We start from the raw sequence: 12,738 nt of genomic DNA, 5'->3' as shown, positions 1-12,738 counted from the left end.
TCGAGACGAGACCAAGACCAAGATGAGACGAAGTCGAGACGAGACCAAGACCAAGACAGACAAAAAAGTCTTTAAACTGCAGCCAGATGCTGCTTCGTTTACGGGTGTCAGGCATATTTATGTGTTTTTGCTTTCGCACAGCCCTCCTCACCACTGTCTACTGTCTCACTCACTTACTGAGAGGACAGACGCACCCTCCACTTGACTGTCGCGAAATGCAGATCCAAAAGCAACAACATGGCAGGTCAAGAGACAACAGCAGTATCCTGAGCAGCGAGGGGTCCAGCAGCAACAGCAGTATGTGCAAAAGGCATCAGCAAGGAGAAAACACCATCATCATGACTGGATGGATGGAGATGCGTTTCCAACAAGCTGCAACTTCACTGTGTGTGAATGCAAATTGAGAACAGTGTCTGAGTTGGACATTTGTTACGTTTGGAGTGAAACGGCAATGGAAGAGACAGTGGGCGTAGATTTCGTTTTGGCATTGGTGGGGACCAATGACCAATGATTCAGTTTTTTTTCCTTTTTGTCTGTGCTTCTTGATAACAAAAGGAGAAATGTACTTGCCTAAATATGCTCTTCTACATGCTTTTAAACCATTTAAAATTACAATTGATAGTTTTATATGTGAGTTATATAATGCTAAATTACAATTAAACAAATGACTAAGTATTTTAGACTTTCAGTCAGCAAGCCGGCCTAAAAATACATCAACGTAAACACACTGCCGACAAACTGAAATACGGCAAAGAATGTGGGAGAAGCTTCCCCACGTCAGGTGACTTAAAACGACATGAACTCTTTCACAGTGGGGTCAAAAAGCATCTCTGTGATCAGTGTAGGTCATCCTTCACCACTGCAGGTGACCTTAAAACACACAAACGAGTCCACACAGGAGAGAAACCATACAAGTGCAGACACTGTGACAAAAGCTTCTCACATTCAAGTAATTGTAACGAGCATGAACGTACACACATGGAAGGAAACTACAGCTGTGAGCAGTGTGACAAGAGCTTCAGTAATCTCAGTTCATACTCTGCACACAAACAATCCCACGTTACTAATAAACTGTTTCACTGTTACCAATGTGCCAAAACATTCACTTCATTATCTGCTCTGTGCAAACATCAGCGCGATCACGCAGGGCTGAAATCGTTCCCATCACAGGACGACAGCGAATCTGAAGAGAGAGAAACATCCTCTTCTGGTTTCAGAGTCCAACTTAAAATCCTGGAGATCAGGCTCCACAGAGTTCAGATCGGCTCTCCTTAAAGATCTAATGAGGCTATGAATCAAAATGTTCCTGTAGTTCCATTTTAATCTTTATAAATTGTTCTTCTGTAGTGTTTGTGTTCAGTGGTTACCTTTTTTTTCAGTGGTTGGATGAAAAATCAGTTTCCTGTTGTTCAAGTTTTTATTGAATGTATTTTATTAAAGTTCTTAAATAAAGTTAAAAAAAAGTTAAATAAAGAATTGTTTGAACGACAAAGATTTGGAGCCATGATGTCATTTCCTGTATTTCAGAGTAAAGACTGAAGTGACAAATGGAAACATGTTTACAGTCATGGAATAAACACTGATGGGTCATCTGTAGGAAGAACTATTGCTGACCTGACAGACTCGACCTTGTTTACAAAGAAAGAAAGGAACTGATTACATGTGTCAGCAGAGGCTTTCAGGGTTGTTTAGAGTAGAGCTGATAATGTTAAAGAGAACACGGGGATTATGACAATTTAACACAATGATCTGAGAAAAATATCTGTTTCTCTCACTTTCACTGTATTCTGATCAAATTTCCAACATTCTTTTAACATTTCAAAAGAAACCTGCAATTTGTCTTTCTTCCACTTCCACTCTGCTCTCCTACACTGACGCCTGACCAATGTTCCCTCTAAGCTGCAGGCGTGAGCAATTGCGCACTGCAGGCACGGTCTCTGCGCACAGTACATCTGTGTTGCGCACAAAAAAATCCAACCTGAATTGGTTTTCTTCCTGAATACTATCGTTGTTTATATTTACTGCGGGGAGAAACGGTAAAAACTGCGTTTTATAAGGAAAACGCTCGAAAGCCTGTGAGCAAAAAAAACAAAAACCCCACCCTTTCCTATTGGTCGAAAGATGTACCATGTCAACCAATCAAAAAATTCAATTCAAGTCAACTTTATTTATATAGCGCCAAATCACAACAAAAGTCGCCTCAAGGCGCTTCATAGGTAAAAATGATATTGCAACAGTTGTTTAGGGAGGGGGAAGTTTTAGGAGTGACGGCGTGTTTGAGATGTGAGAGATTTGCCACGTTTAGCACAAATCTTGTGTAGTTAGTGTGTAGTGTAGTCAATACGTTTGTTGTGTGTGTCAGAACAATGAGACGACTGCTGAATGTTACAGGTGTTACAGCAGTGATACATCTGCTGCTGTCAGGCCTGCAGGTATCAGGCTGTTGTTCTCCTTCATCTCATAGTGGACAGAAATTATTTTTGGAGCGGCACAAATAATTTGTGTGGCATCAGATTCTCGCTTTGGCTGTGAGAGGTCCCGGGTTCAAATCCTGGACGAGCCCACGTGTTGTCTATAGAGCCTCTCAGCTGCCACATGTTGTTTAGGCTCCATTTGAAAGAATCTCTGCAGCTGCACACATGTTCCCATAGTCCCTCATACAGGGACAGCTAACAGAGCTGATATGAAGGATGTCATTGGCCTTGTTCTTATTGTTTACCATTTGAATTCTCCAAAAAGTTTTTCTAAGGTAATTATTTGTTATTCATGTTAACAAGATAACACAGAGTTTTATTTTAGATTAAATAAGAGAATTCAATTCAAACTCACTCTGCTTTTCAATCCTGGACACAGTTATTCCCACACCAGGAAGTGATGTTCTGTGTGAGGATGCTCTCCACAGCGCCTGAATAGAAAGTTCTGAGGACCACTGGAAAAACCTGCTAACTTCCTGAGTTGTCGGAGACAGTACAGGCGCTTGCCTAGCCTTTTTGGACTGGACGTGAATGTGAGCAGACCATTTCAGGAATGAGGAGATGTGAACACCGAGAAAGACAATGAAGCAGAAACTGCTAAAAGTGGGATTCAAACCCACACCTCCAGGGGAGAGTGAGCACTAAACACAGCACCTTAGACCACTCAGCCATCCTGAAACAGACCGAACTGAACTGATTTTCTGATAAATCCAGAATCCAGTTTAAACTCCTTCCCTTCACATAAAAAGTCTTGAATGAACCTTTGGTCCAACTGTTCTTCACACCTGACTGGTAACAAGATGGCGCTGGTGTGCGTGGTTGCTTGTCTGTCACTCTGAAGTTTGTTTCTATTATTTCTGACCTGTGTCATTCGCCAAACAAAGTCTCTGCTGAGGTATAATCGCCAGACATGATGATCATCTTTTATTGAAAAGGTCGGCACCACCAGGCCTCTTATCACAGCTCCTGACTCTGACCCCTCTGTCTCTGTCCCTTGCACTGCTGATTTTAATAATAATAATGGATTGGATTTATATAGCGCTTTTCAAGGCACCCAAAGCACTTTACAATGCCACTATTCATTCACTCTCGCATTCACACACTGGTGGAGGCAAGCTACGGTTGTAGCCACAGCTGCCCTGGGGGGTGTCATATTAACCCCGCAGGTTCCTCCAGGATCCTTTCCCTCCACGATTTTTAAAAGAAATCTTTCCTAGTATAGGGCAGTCTGTCCTTGACATTATTAACAGCAGTCTGTCCTCTGGTGTGGTTCCTGCAATTTTCAAACATGCAGTAGGGCAGCCACTGCTTAAGAAACCTGGCCTTGATCACACAGTTTTAGCTAATTATAGACCGATTTCCAAGCTGCATTTTCTTTCCAAGTGTTAGAGAAAAATGTTTTGTGTCAACTGAAATATTTTATAGATGTAATGGCATCCTTGAGGTTTTTCAATCAGGATTTAAAACCCTTTATAGCACAGAATCTGCATTCTTAAAGGTCTTTATTCTGGTACCCACGTTGTTCTGGTCTTGCTTGACCTGACTGCTGCTTTTGACACAGTAGACAACAACATCCTATTATCTTGATTAAAGGATGTAGTGGTTATTGGTGGCCCTGAACTTAATTGGTTTAGTCTTATTTGGCAAACAGAACTTTCTCTGTCAGCTTCTCGGATCCAAATCATCTTCTGCTTCTCTGTCATGTGGCGTCCCACAGGGGTCAAGTTTAGGGCTCTTTTTACTGTATATATTGCCTTTGGGTTTCATCCTTAAAAGGCATGGGATCTCTTTTCATTGTTCCACTGATGACTGTTAAATGTATTTGCCACTAAAGCAGAAGGATGGCATCTCCATAAAACCTCTCTTGACATGTCTAAATAACATTAAAGCTTGGTTGGCTTTAACCCTTTAAGACATAGGTGTCAAACTCTGGCCCGCGGGCCAAATTTGGCCCGCAGCCTAATTACATTTGGCCCGCGAGGCCATACCAAATTACTATTAGAGCTGGCCCGCCGGTCTTATACAGCGCATGTACTGCTAATACTACAACTCCCAGAATGCTCTGTTGGCGCGTCAGCCAGGACAGGACCCATTTGTTGTGATATTTTGATACCATGGTAGCATTTGCTGAGTATTGTTTTTGATGATATTATACAAAGGACCCTGTTTCTGCAATGCCCTTTGTTTGAACGTCATCTCCTCTTGCTGTGTCAACTGAAGATTCTATGGTGTGAAAGTAGATACTAAGGTTGGAGGGAAAACACCAACAAATCACTCTTTTACTTATCACTCCCTTGCAGAAGATGTTTATGTGAAGACCATCTGGGTGGTGTCAGAACTCACGGATGTAGGAGACCTCTGTATAAGATTTATAGGCCTTGTGAGTGCATCTTTATTGCCCTTGCTGAAGAAAGGATTCCAACTGTCGAAGGACACCACCCCACCCAGTGGGCAGGGTCTGAACTGAAACTTGTTGTCTGCCTATAAAAACTGCTGCACAAAGAATAAACTTTGAGTTAGTTTGGGATGACAATTTAGAACAGTCTCCGCGTCTTTTTGTTCTTCCAAACTGCTCCCGGTACTCCGGCCGGTGCCGTAATTAACCGTTGATCATACTTGAGAATATTTTAATTGTTATAGGTTAAAGGATGAACTCTGATGATGAAAGCCCACGCCTCAGAGAAACCCGGAATGTAGTTTCTTACACCATTAACGCCCTCTCCTCTGTTGACTGTAGTCATAGCAACCGCGCGAATACTGCCGCGCTACCTCTCCCAAAATGGCAAAAAGAAAGAACGAAAACAGGAGCTTTCTGGACAGGTGGGAGACAGAATATCTGTTTACTTTTGTAAAAGACAGACCTGTTTGTCTTGTATGTGGAGCTCATGTGGCTTTAACCAAGGAGTACAACATTAGACGACACTATGAAACGAAACACCAAGAGAAGTACAAGGACCTGGACATGACTCAAAGGCGCCGGAAAGCAGAAGAGATGAAAAGAAGTTTTGTTTCACAACAGACTATGTTCAAAAAAGCCATATCACAAAGTGAGGCTGCTGTAAAGGCTAGTTTTGTTGTGGCAGCAGAGATCGCAAAATCAGCCCGGCAAATGTTAGCCTGAGCAGAAACACAGTAGCTGATCGCACACGTGAACTTGCCAACAATCTAAATAACCAGCTGATGGAGAAGGGAAACAGTTTCGTTGCATTCTCCCTTGCTGTGGATGAGAGCAGCGACGCCTCTGATACTGCCCAGCTTTCAGTCTTCATCCGTGGTGTGGACTCAACTCTCTGTGTTACGGAAGAACTTTTAGGATTAAAATCAATGCATGGAACAAGCACAGAGAAGGAAATACTTGAAGAGGTTTCCAAATGTCTAACTGAAATGAAGTTGCCATGGGAAAAACTTGTGGGGTTAACGACAGATGGTGCACCAGCGATGTGTGGTCAAAGGAGCGGACTGGTGGGCAGGGTACGGGAGAAGATGCGAGCGGAGAACTGTGCAGGTGAGCTGACTGTTTATCACTGCATCATACATCAAGAATCACTTTGTGGCAAAGCCCTAAAGATGGAACATGTTATGACCGCAGTAACACGAGTAGTTAACTTTATAAGAGCCAAAGGTCTGAATCACCGCCAATTCAAATCTTTTCTTGAGGAGTGTGGTTTGGAATACGGAGACGTGCCGTATCACACGGAGGTGAGGTGGTTAAGCCGAGGGAAAGTACTGAACAGATGTTTCGAGCTACGCGAGGAAATATTTCAGTTTCTGGAAAGCAAAGGGCAAGACACAGCTGAGCTCAGGGAGCAAGAGTTTCTGTGTGAGCTGGCCTTTATGTGTGATATCACGAGCCATCTCGATGCGCTGAAGAGTGCAGCTTCAGGGACGGGGGCGTATCATCACAGATATGTACGCTGCAGTGAGGGCTTTTAAAACGAAATTGTGCCTGTGGCAGAATCAGATGCTACAAGGAAACCTGGGCCATTTTCCCTGCTGCCAAACGATGAACATGCAAATCTCTACTGCTGTGTTTCCATGCGTACAGTTTGCTGAAACACTCTGTGTACTCAGTACTGAGTTTACCCGGCGGTTTGCCGACTTTGACGCCCAGAAATGTCAATTTGAATTGCTCAGTAATCCTTTTGCAGTTGACGTGGCAAAAGCTCCAACAAACCTCCAACAAACCTCCAAATGGAGCTGATTGAACTCCAGTGTAGTGACACACTGAAATCAAAGTATGATGCTGTGGGCGCTTGACAATTTCCACATTTCATCCCTGACACAATGCCTGGGCTCCGCACCCACGCTGCTCAGATGCTCTCCATGTTCGGCAGCACTTACCTATGTGAGCAACTATTCTCCTCAATGAAGATGGCCAAAACATCTCACAGGAGACGTCTGACCGATGAACACCTTCACTCGATCCTGAGGATTTCCTCAGCTCAGAGCCTGAGCCCAGACATTGAGGAACTAGCATCCAAGAAGAGATGCCAGGTATCTGGCTTGGACGCATCAGAGTAGATCAGTGTGTAGCAAACTGAGCTATAATTACCATTTTCTTTGTGCAATTTGTCTTGCTACTCCCAGACATGGGCTTGAATGGTTTCACGTTTAATAATATTTTTATTAGTTAAGTGGTTTATTATTGTTATTTTATTTTACATTTATTATTAGCCTAGGGAAAAAGTTTACTGCTAAAATTTAAATCAGGAGGCTGCAAATACAATTTTTATTTAAGAAATGCATTCCAGTGATATGTTATTTAATTGGAATTTCAATTTTGCATGTGTGCAATATTAAGTTATGTATGTTTATATAAGTTCTATATCGTTCAGTATTAAGCGTTGCTTATTCCATATTCATTTTTTCAGCAAAACTTATTTGAGTCTGTAAGAAAAGGTTCCTTGTTATATCTGGAGGAAGATTTTTTTCAATAAATATTAATGTTAGCCCGCGACTTTGTTCCAGTTTAGAATTTTGGCCCACTGTATATTTGAGTTTGACACCCCTGCTTTAAGACCTACCATAGAACCAAGTCCGCCAGAGCTTATATTATATTTTTACATGCTGTGGAGCCATTTTTGGGAGCATTTCAAGTTGCTTTACATCAATACAACCATTATAACCCAGATTTTAATAATATGTATGCATTAAGTGCATAGTAATATAAATTGCAAAAAAAGTGCAATAAACTACAAAAAATTTTTTAAATCGTTTTTTAAAGCCTGTTTCTGGAATATTATGTTTGTGTTGCTGCAAGTGGTTTTTATGCAGTTTTTGCAAAGCTATATGTGGAAGGAAACCGTGACCTAGGACAAGCTGATGGCATAAGATGTAAGTACAACTCCTCCGGTTTCATATGCAAAAAAAATTTTTGCGCTAGCTTACGTGGTTGCAGTGCTACCGGGATTTAAAAATAGTTACGCAAAACAGAGCGTGCCCGGTCCGATCGGCTTTAAAGGGTTAAACTTCTTAAATTCTAATGATAAGAAAACAGAGATGTTGGCGTTTTGAACTAGTGGTCCTTGTGAGTCCTCCTCTGTTGGTTTGGGACCCCTGGAAGTTTATCTTAAACCTTTTATTACTGACCTTGGTTTTAAGTTGGACAGTGATTTTAAATTGGACAGCCAAGTTAGAGCAGTGGTGAAGTCCAGTTTTTATCATTTAAGGTGACTGACAAGAGTGAAATCTTTTCTTTCTCTGCAGCACTTTGAAGGGTTTTACTTTTATTTCCTCAGTTAGTTATTATTACTCTCTTGCTCTCTAAACTAAACTGAAATACATAAACTCACAATAGAACGTAAGTGAAACTAAACTAAATTAAAACAAACGAAGAAAATGAAAATGCAAAACTAGAGTAGCTCTGCAGTTACCCCCACCCACTGTCGTAGAAGCTGACTAGTGTGAGTGGGCATCAAGGGGCAATGGAGGCTGACTGTAGGTGAGCAGCCTGAAGTTTAGAGTGTCGTGGAGAGTTAGCAAAACAAAAACACCGTCCCACTTTTAACCCCTGACTTTGACAGACGTCGTCTCTTTTGATGCAACAACCTCTGGTGATTAATGTAAGAAACAAGATTACCTTTCATGTGTTTCTGTTTAAGCTCAAATTGGTTTGATGGTTGGAGGTTTTCTCAGTGTTCATCAGTCACTCTTGACCTGGTGTTATCATATGGTTTATCTGTTTTTAATTTGGAAATTGGGGATTCAGTGTTCTCTCATCACAAACCTGTTTCTCTTGCGCATGAGTTCAAAGCTCGCGCTCCACCCCACCGCTGCTCTCTTCTGCTCCACTTTTATAAAGAAAATCTTTACCGACCCTGAGATTACTTATTGGGCCCACCCCAGATGAGCTGCTTTTGCAGTTCCAGGAAACCTGTACTCAGACCCTGAACACTGTGAACCCATTAAAAACCAGGCGCCCAAAACGTGTTCCACAGCCCTGGTTAAATGAATCCACCCGAGCAGTCAGGCGTCAGTGTAGGAGAGCAGAGTGGAAGAAAGACAAATTGCAGGTTTCTTTTGAAATGTTAAAAGAATGTTGGAAATTTAATCAGAATACAGTGAAAGTGAGAGAAACAGATATTTTTCTCAGATCATTGTGTTAAATTGTCATAATCCCCGTGTTCTTTAAGACTATCGCCAATCCTGAGGTAACTGCAGCCCTCCAAACCATGAGACAAGCAAGCATTGAGGAAATGCTGCCTCTTCTTCAGGTCAGAGAAACAGCCAGCAGACTTGACACTCTTACACTGATCCATCACAATACGGAGGGTTTGCCATCTCACATCAGTGACATCAAGAGTCATCATGAAATGTGTTTAGCAGATGTTTTGTGTCTCACAGAGTCTCACCTCCAAGGCTCTTTTGTTGCAGATAGTCTTCATTTGGACGGCTACACCATGTTCAAACGCAACAGACATGTGTCCTACACAAACTTTCCTCACATGGCCAGCAGAAGTGGTGGTGGAGTTGTTGTGTATTTGAGGAATCATTTTCAGGTTCAGGTAAAACAGTATCTGCATAATGTCACTGATCTTGAGTTTTTAGTGTTGAAGGTTCAGGCTCCATTCCCTGCGCTCATTGCAGTTGTGTACAGACCCCCTGACTACAGTTTGACACCGTTCATGCAAAACCTGGTAAGTCTTTTAGATTCACTTGAAATAATGGACTGTCACCCAATAATTGTGTGTGGAGATTTTAATGAAAACCAGTTACAGAGTGGAAGAAAACAGATTCTGGAGCAGTTTCAGTCTAGAGGGTATTCACAGCTGATCACTTCTGCCACTACAGACAAGAACACCCTGCTTGACCTCATTTTTATTTCTCAGGCACAGCAATGTCTCCATTAAGGTGTCCATATTACAGTTACCACAACCCTGTGTTTTGTGTCCTGTCCTCGAGCCAATCATGAAGTCGTGTGGTGAGTTTTGAAACAATTACAGATCATGTTTGTTAGAGTTTGCTGATTGTAGAGCATGAAAAAGATTTTTCATTGAAAAAATTGTCTTCCCTACTCTGTCTGTAAGAAGACCCTTTCTTATTGCAATGTTATTAATCATTTCACCAAATCATGGCTGTACTTCATGCAGAGCCGGGAGATCTGCTTTCTGTTATCATGCCTCTGATCTGAAATGTGCAGCAACATTTATTTTTTATACTCATGTTTTAAATTACTAAATCTACTTTTTTTAAATGCATTCTTTCATTGATGTAAATTGTCCTCTCTTTTTGTTGATACTTTATTTCACTGTGATGTATATATCTCAACAAATGAGAGCTTCCTGTCAAAGGGCTTTCAAAATATTAAATAGCAAACAAATAAATCCCAGATAAATGCAGGTATATATTATGGGTCACATGAATAAATACCGCCAATTATATTTGCTTGATTATAATAGATTTTGTAGAATCAAAGGTTTTTTCGGTAAATGAGTTTTTGTTGATCATGTTTTACAGGTACAAAAAAATGTAAAAAGTTTTAAACTATCCTTAGGCTACCAGAGATTTCTGTATTAATACATTTAGTGGAGAAAAATATTTTTTACAGGAAACAGAATTTTTATAAAAACTGATTTAGATGTAAATGGAAAGTTTCTGCATCAATTTTCTGACTTGGCCTTTATCCGGGTGGGTTTGAGTTTGGGTGGATAAAGGCCAAGTCAGAATTCTCTGAGCAGCTGGAAATAGCTGCAAAGACGTCAGAAACCATGGGCTTTAGGTGTAGGCCATGCTTTCTGATGCACTAAGTAGATTTACTAACTGACACCCCATACCAGCATTATATTGACTCTTGGGGGCTGAGATGGGTGGGTGGGGAGGGTGGGTGGGTGGGTGGTGTTAAAAGCATTTTATGTTTTGTAGGTTTATTTTCTTCCGACAGGGCACACACAGTCCTGTTTCCTTTGTGGGAAAACCTTCAAACATCACCATCCTCAGCTGAAACAACAACATCGTAACATCATCTTCATGAACTGCCGATCTGAACCTGATCCATCAGTGCTGGACTGCACAGATAACTACATGTCACACAGACACTACTGTTTTATGAACTGCCATACCAGTGTGTCTTCAATGGAGAAGATCACATCACCTGACCTCCTGCCTTATCTAGAGACCATCACTATGCTGCCACAGTCGACACCTCTGAAACCATCAATGATGACTCATACTGAGGAAACTGTACTTCCTGTCAGAGTCCAGTGATCTACAGAGCAGAGAAAGGTATGATTCTTTATCTTTGATAAAAACAAAATACAAGTCAGAGCTTTTAATTTAATTAATTGATTAATTTAAATCCTGTTTATTTCATAAATAATTCCACACTCAAATGATTAAACTAGTTGGCACTTTATGACTTTTAATTCACGTTATGGATGAAAAATCTATGTTTTTTTTTCTACTCTGTCTCTCTGTGCAGGTATTGCTGTCTTCTGAGTTTTTCAGTTTCCAAACTGAGACATTCAAACCTCATCACTTGAGCTTGTGTCTATCTTCACCAATCTCACACTCACGTGGTGTGAGATTGCTCTTGATTCTGGTTATTGGCCTGCAGCATGTATGAGGTATTTTAAATTTTTCTCATTGTATAACTTGTTTGTAGTTTTTATGCCTTAATACTAATGAAATGTTGGGTTTTTTTTCTGTATTTTTTAGAACAAGCTCGTCCGGTGTGCCTGCATTCCAGCTTCTTACGGTGTGTTCACACCGAACGCGATGGGCACGTGAAAAAAGCCCCAAACGCCCCTAACTTGACGCGTGCACATTCGCACCTCTACGCGTGTCCAAGAAAAATCCATCGCGCCCCAAAATATCATATTTTAACGCGCGTGAACCGGAAATGTGGGAGGGATGTGGGAGGAAGTTTTGCAAGACCGGTATCTTTGCAAGATGGCAGGTGTCGAGCTAGCGCTTGAAGAGAGAGTCTCCCTTCTCTATTTACTGTGGAGAGCAGAGTAGCGGCGTAAAGGACATCCTTGCCGTACCTGGGTCCATCAGGTCCTCCAGAGGCGTGAGCAGTTTGGTGAGTTTCACCACTTACTCCAGGAGCTGCGCCTGGATGACGGCCGATTCCAGCGCTATCACCGTCATTCACTCGGCCAGTTTGAGGACCTGCTGTCCCGCGTCGGTCCCAGAATCGCCCGCCTAGACACCAATTACAGGCGCTCAATCCCACCTGCAGAGCGCCTGTCCGTCTGCCTGAGGTTAGTAAAAGTGTTTAATACGGTAGTCCTTTATTGATACCTGTGCTAATATATGCTAAACCGTCCATCTATACACTGCTAACATGGATGTGCTATGCTAACAGTGAATGCTGTCGGTGTTTACTGAAAGCAAACTGTGGTACAGAGAAGTTCTCATCAAGTCCCGATTTAATTCGATTTATGCTGTTATCAGTGTTTGAATGATAGCATGGCTGTGGTGTCACATCAATGTATGCGCTCGGTGTTTGCTGATATCAAACTGTAGCATTAGGACCACTGAGTTAACCTTTGTAGTGATACTCACTCCTTTTTATTTAGACCTGGTTTAATTCTGGAATAGTTGAATATTTGTATATAATCCCTGCAGCTGTCAGACTCTATAACAGGGGTCACCAGCCTTTATTAAAACAGAGTTAGATAAAACTGTGAACAGTTTGGTTCATCTTTAGTTACATAGTTCTATCTTGATAAGCTGTCTTATCACAGATTAATTTTTCAAAAATATTAATGATTTAAGCAAGGAAAGGGCTACATGTCAACATACAACTCTTTATTTCTATTAA

At 41.5% G+C, this 12,738-nt stretch overlaps 2 protein-coding genes and 1 long non-coding RNA gene across 8 annotated transcripts in view; 2 read left to right on the top strand and 1 right to left on the bottom strand.

Moving 5' to 3' along the window:
• Positions 1 to 12,738, top strand: part of LOC309700575 (NACHT, LRR and PYD domains-containing protein 3-like) — a 133,432-nt gene that overhangs the window by 80,498 nt on the left and 40,196 nt on the right. The gene's annotated exons all lie outside the window — the stretch shown is intronic.
• Positions 1 to 12,738, bottom strand: part of LOC309701573 — a 53,055-nt gene that overhangs the window by 31,664 nt on the left and 8,653 nt on the right. The gene's annotated exons all lie outside the window — the stretch shown is intronic.
• LOC309701248 (uncharacterized protein) lies at positions 6,651 to 12,278 on the top strand. Of its 6 annotated transcripts, none has more exons than XR_014274929.1 (6): positions 6,651 to 6,968; positions 9,107 to 9,187; positions 9,348 to 9,478; positions 9,561 to 9,610; positions 9,840 to 11,536; positions 11,628 to 12,278. XR_014274929.1 is itself a non-coding variant. In XM_082525342.1 (4 exons), exons 1-3 carry the CDS (start codon positions 6,759 to 6,761, stop codon positions 9,456 to 9,458), a joined length of 402 nt encoding a protein of 133 aa, XP_082381468.1. In that variant the 5' UTR covers positions 6,651 to 6,758; the 3' UTR covers positions 9,459 to 9,478; positions 9,571 to 9,827. The 6 variants fall into 6 exon arrangements, 1 of the variants encoding a protein (XP_082381468.1); XR_014274930.1 differs by having other exon boundaries at positions 9,803 to 11,536; XR_014274931.1 differs by having other exon boundaries at positions 9,348 to 9,610; positions 9,840 to 9,894; positions 10,836 to 11,536.

This window comes from Aulonocara stuartgranti (genome assembly GCF_965226115.1).
Source record: "Aulonocara stuartgranti genome assembly, chromosome: 3".
In the NCBI taxonomy this organism is placed as follows: Eukaryota; Metazoa; Chordata; class Actinopteri; order Cichliformes; family Cichlidae; genus Aulonocara; species Aulonocara stuartgranti.
Note: the sequence above shows the minus strand (reverse complement) of the source record. Positions and strands in the feature narration are given on the sequence as shown.

Coding starts and splice junctions, on each gene's coding strand:
- LOC309701248 (XM_082525342.1), top strand. CDS start 6,759: ATGCCTGGGCTCCGCACCCACGCTGCTCAGATGCTCTCCATGTTCGGC. Junction 6,969..9,106: donor CATCCAAGAAGAGATGCCAG/GTATCTGGCTTG, acceptor GTGTTCTTTAAG/ACTATCGCCAATCCTGAGGT. Junction 9,188..9,347: donor AAATGCTGCCTCTTCTTCAG/GTCAGAGAAACA, acceptor CTTTTGTTGCAG/ATAGTCTTCATTTGGACGGC.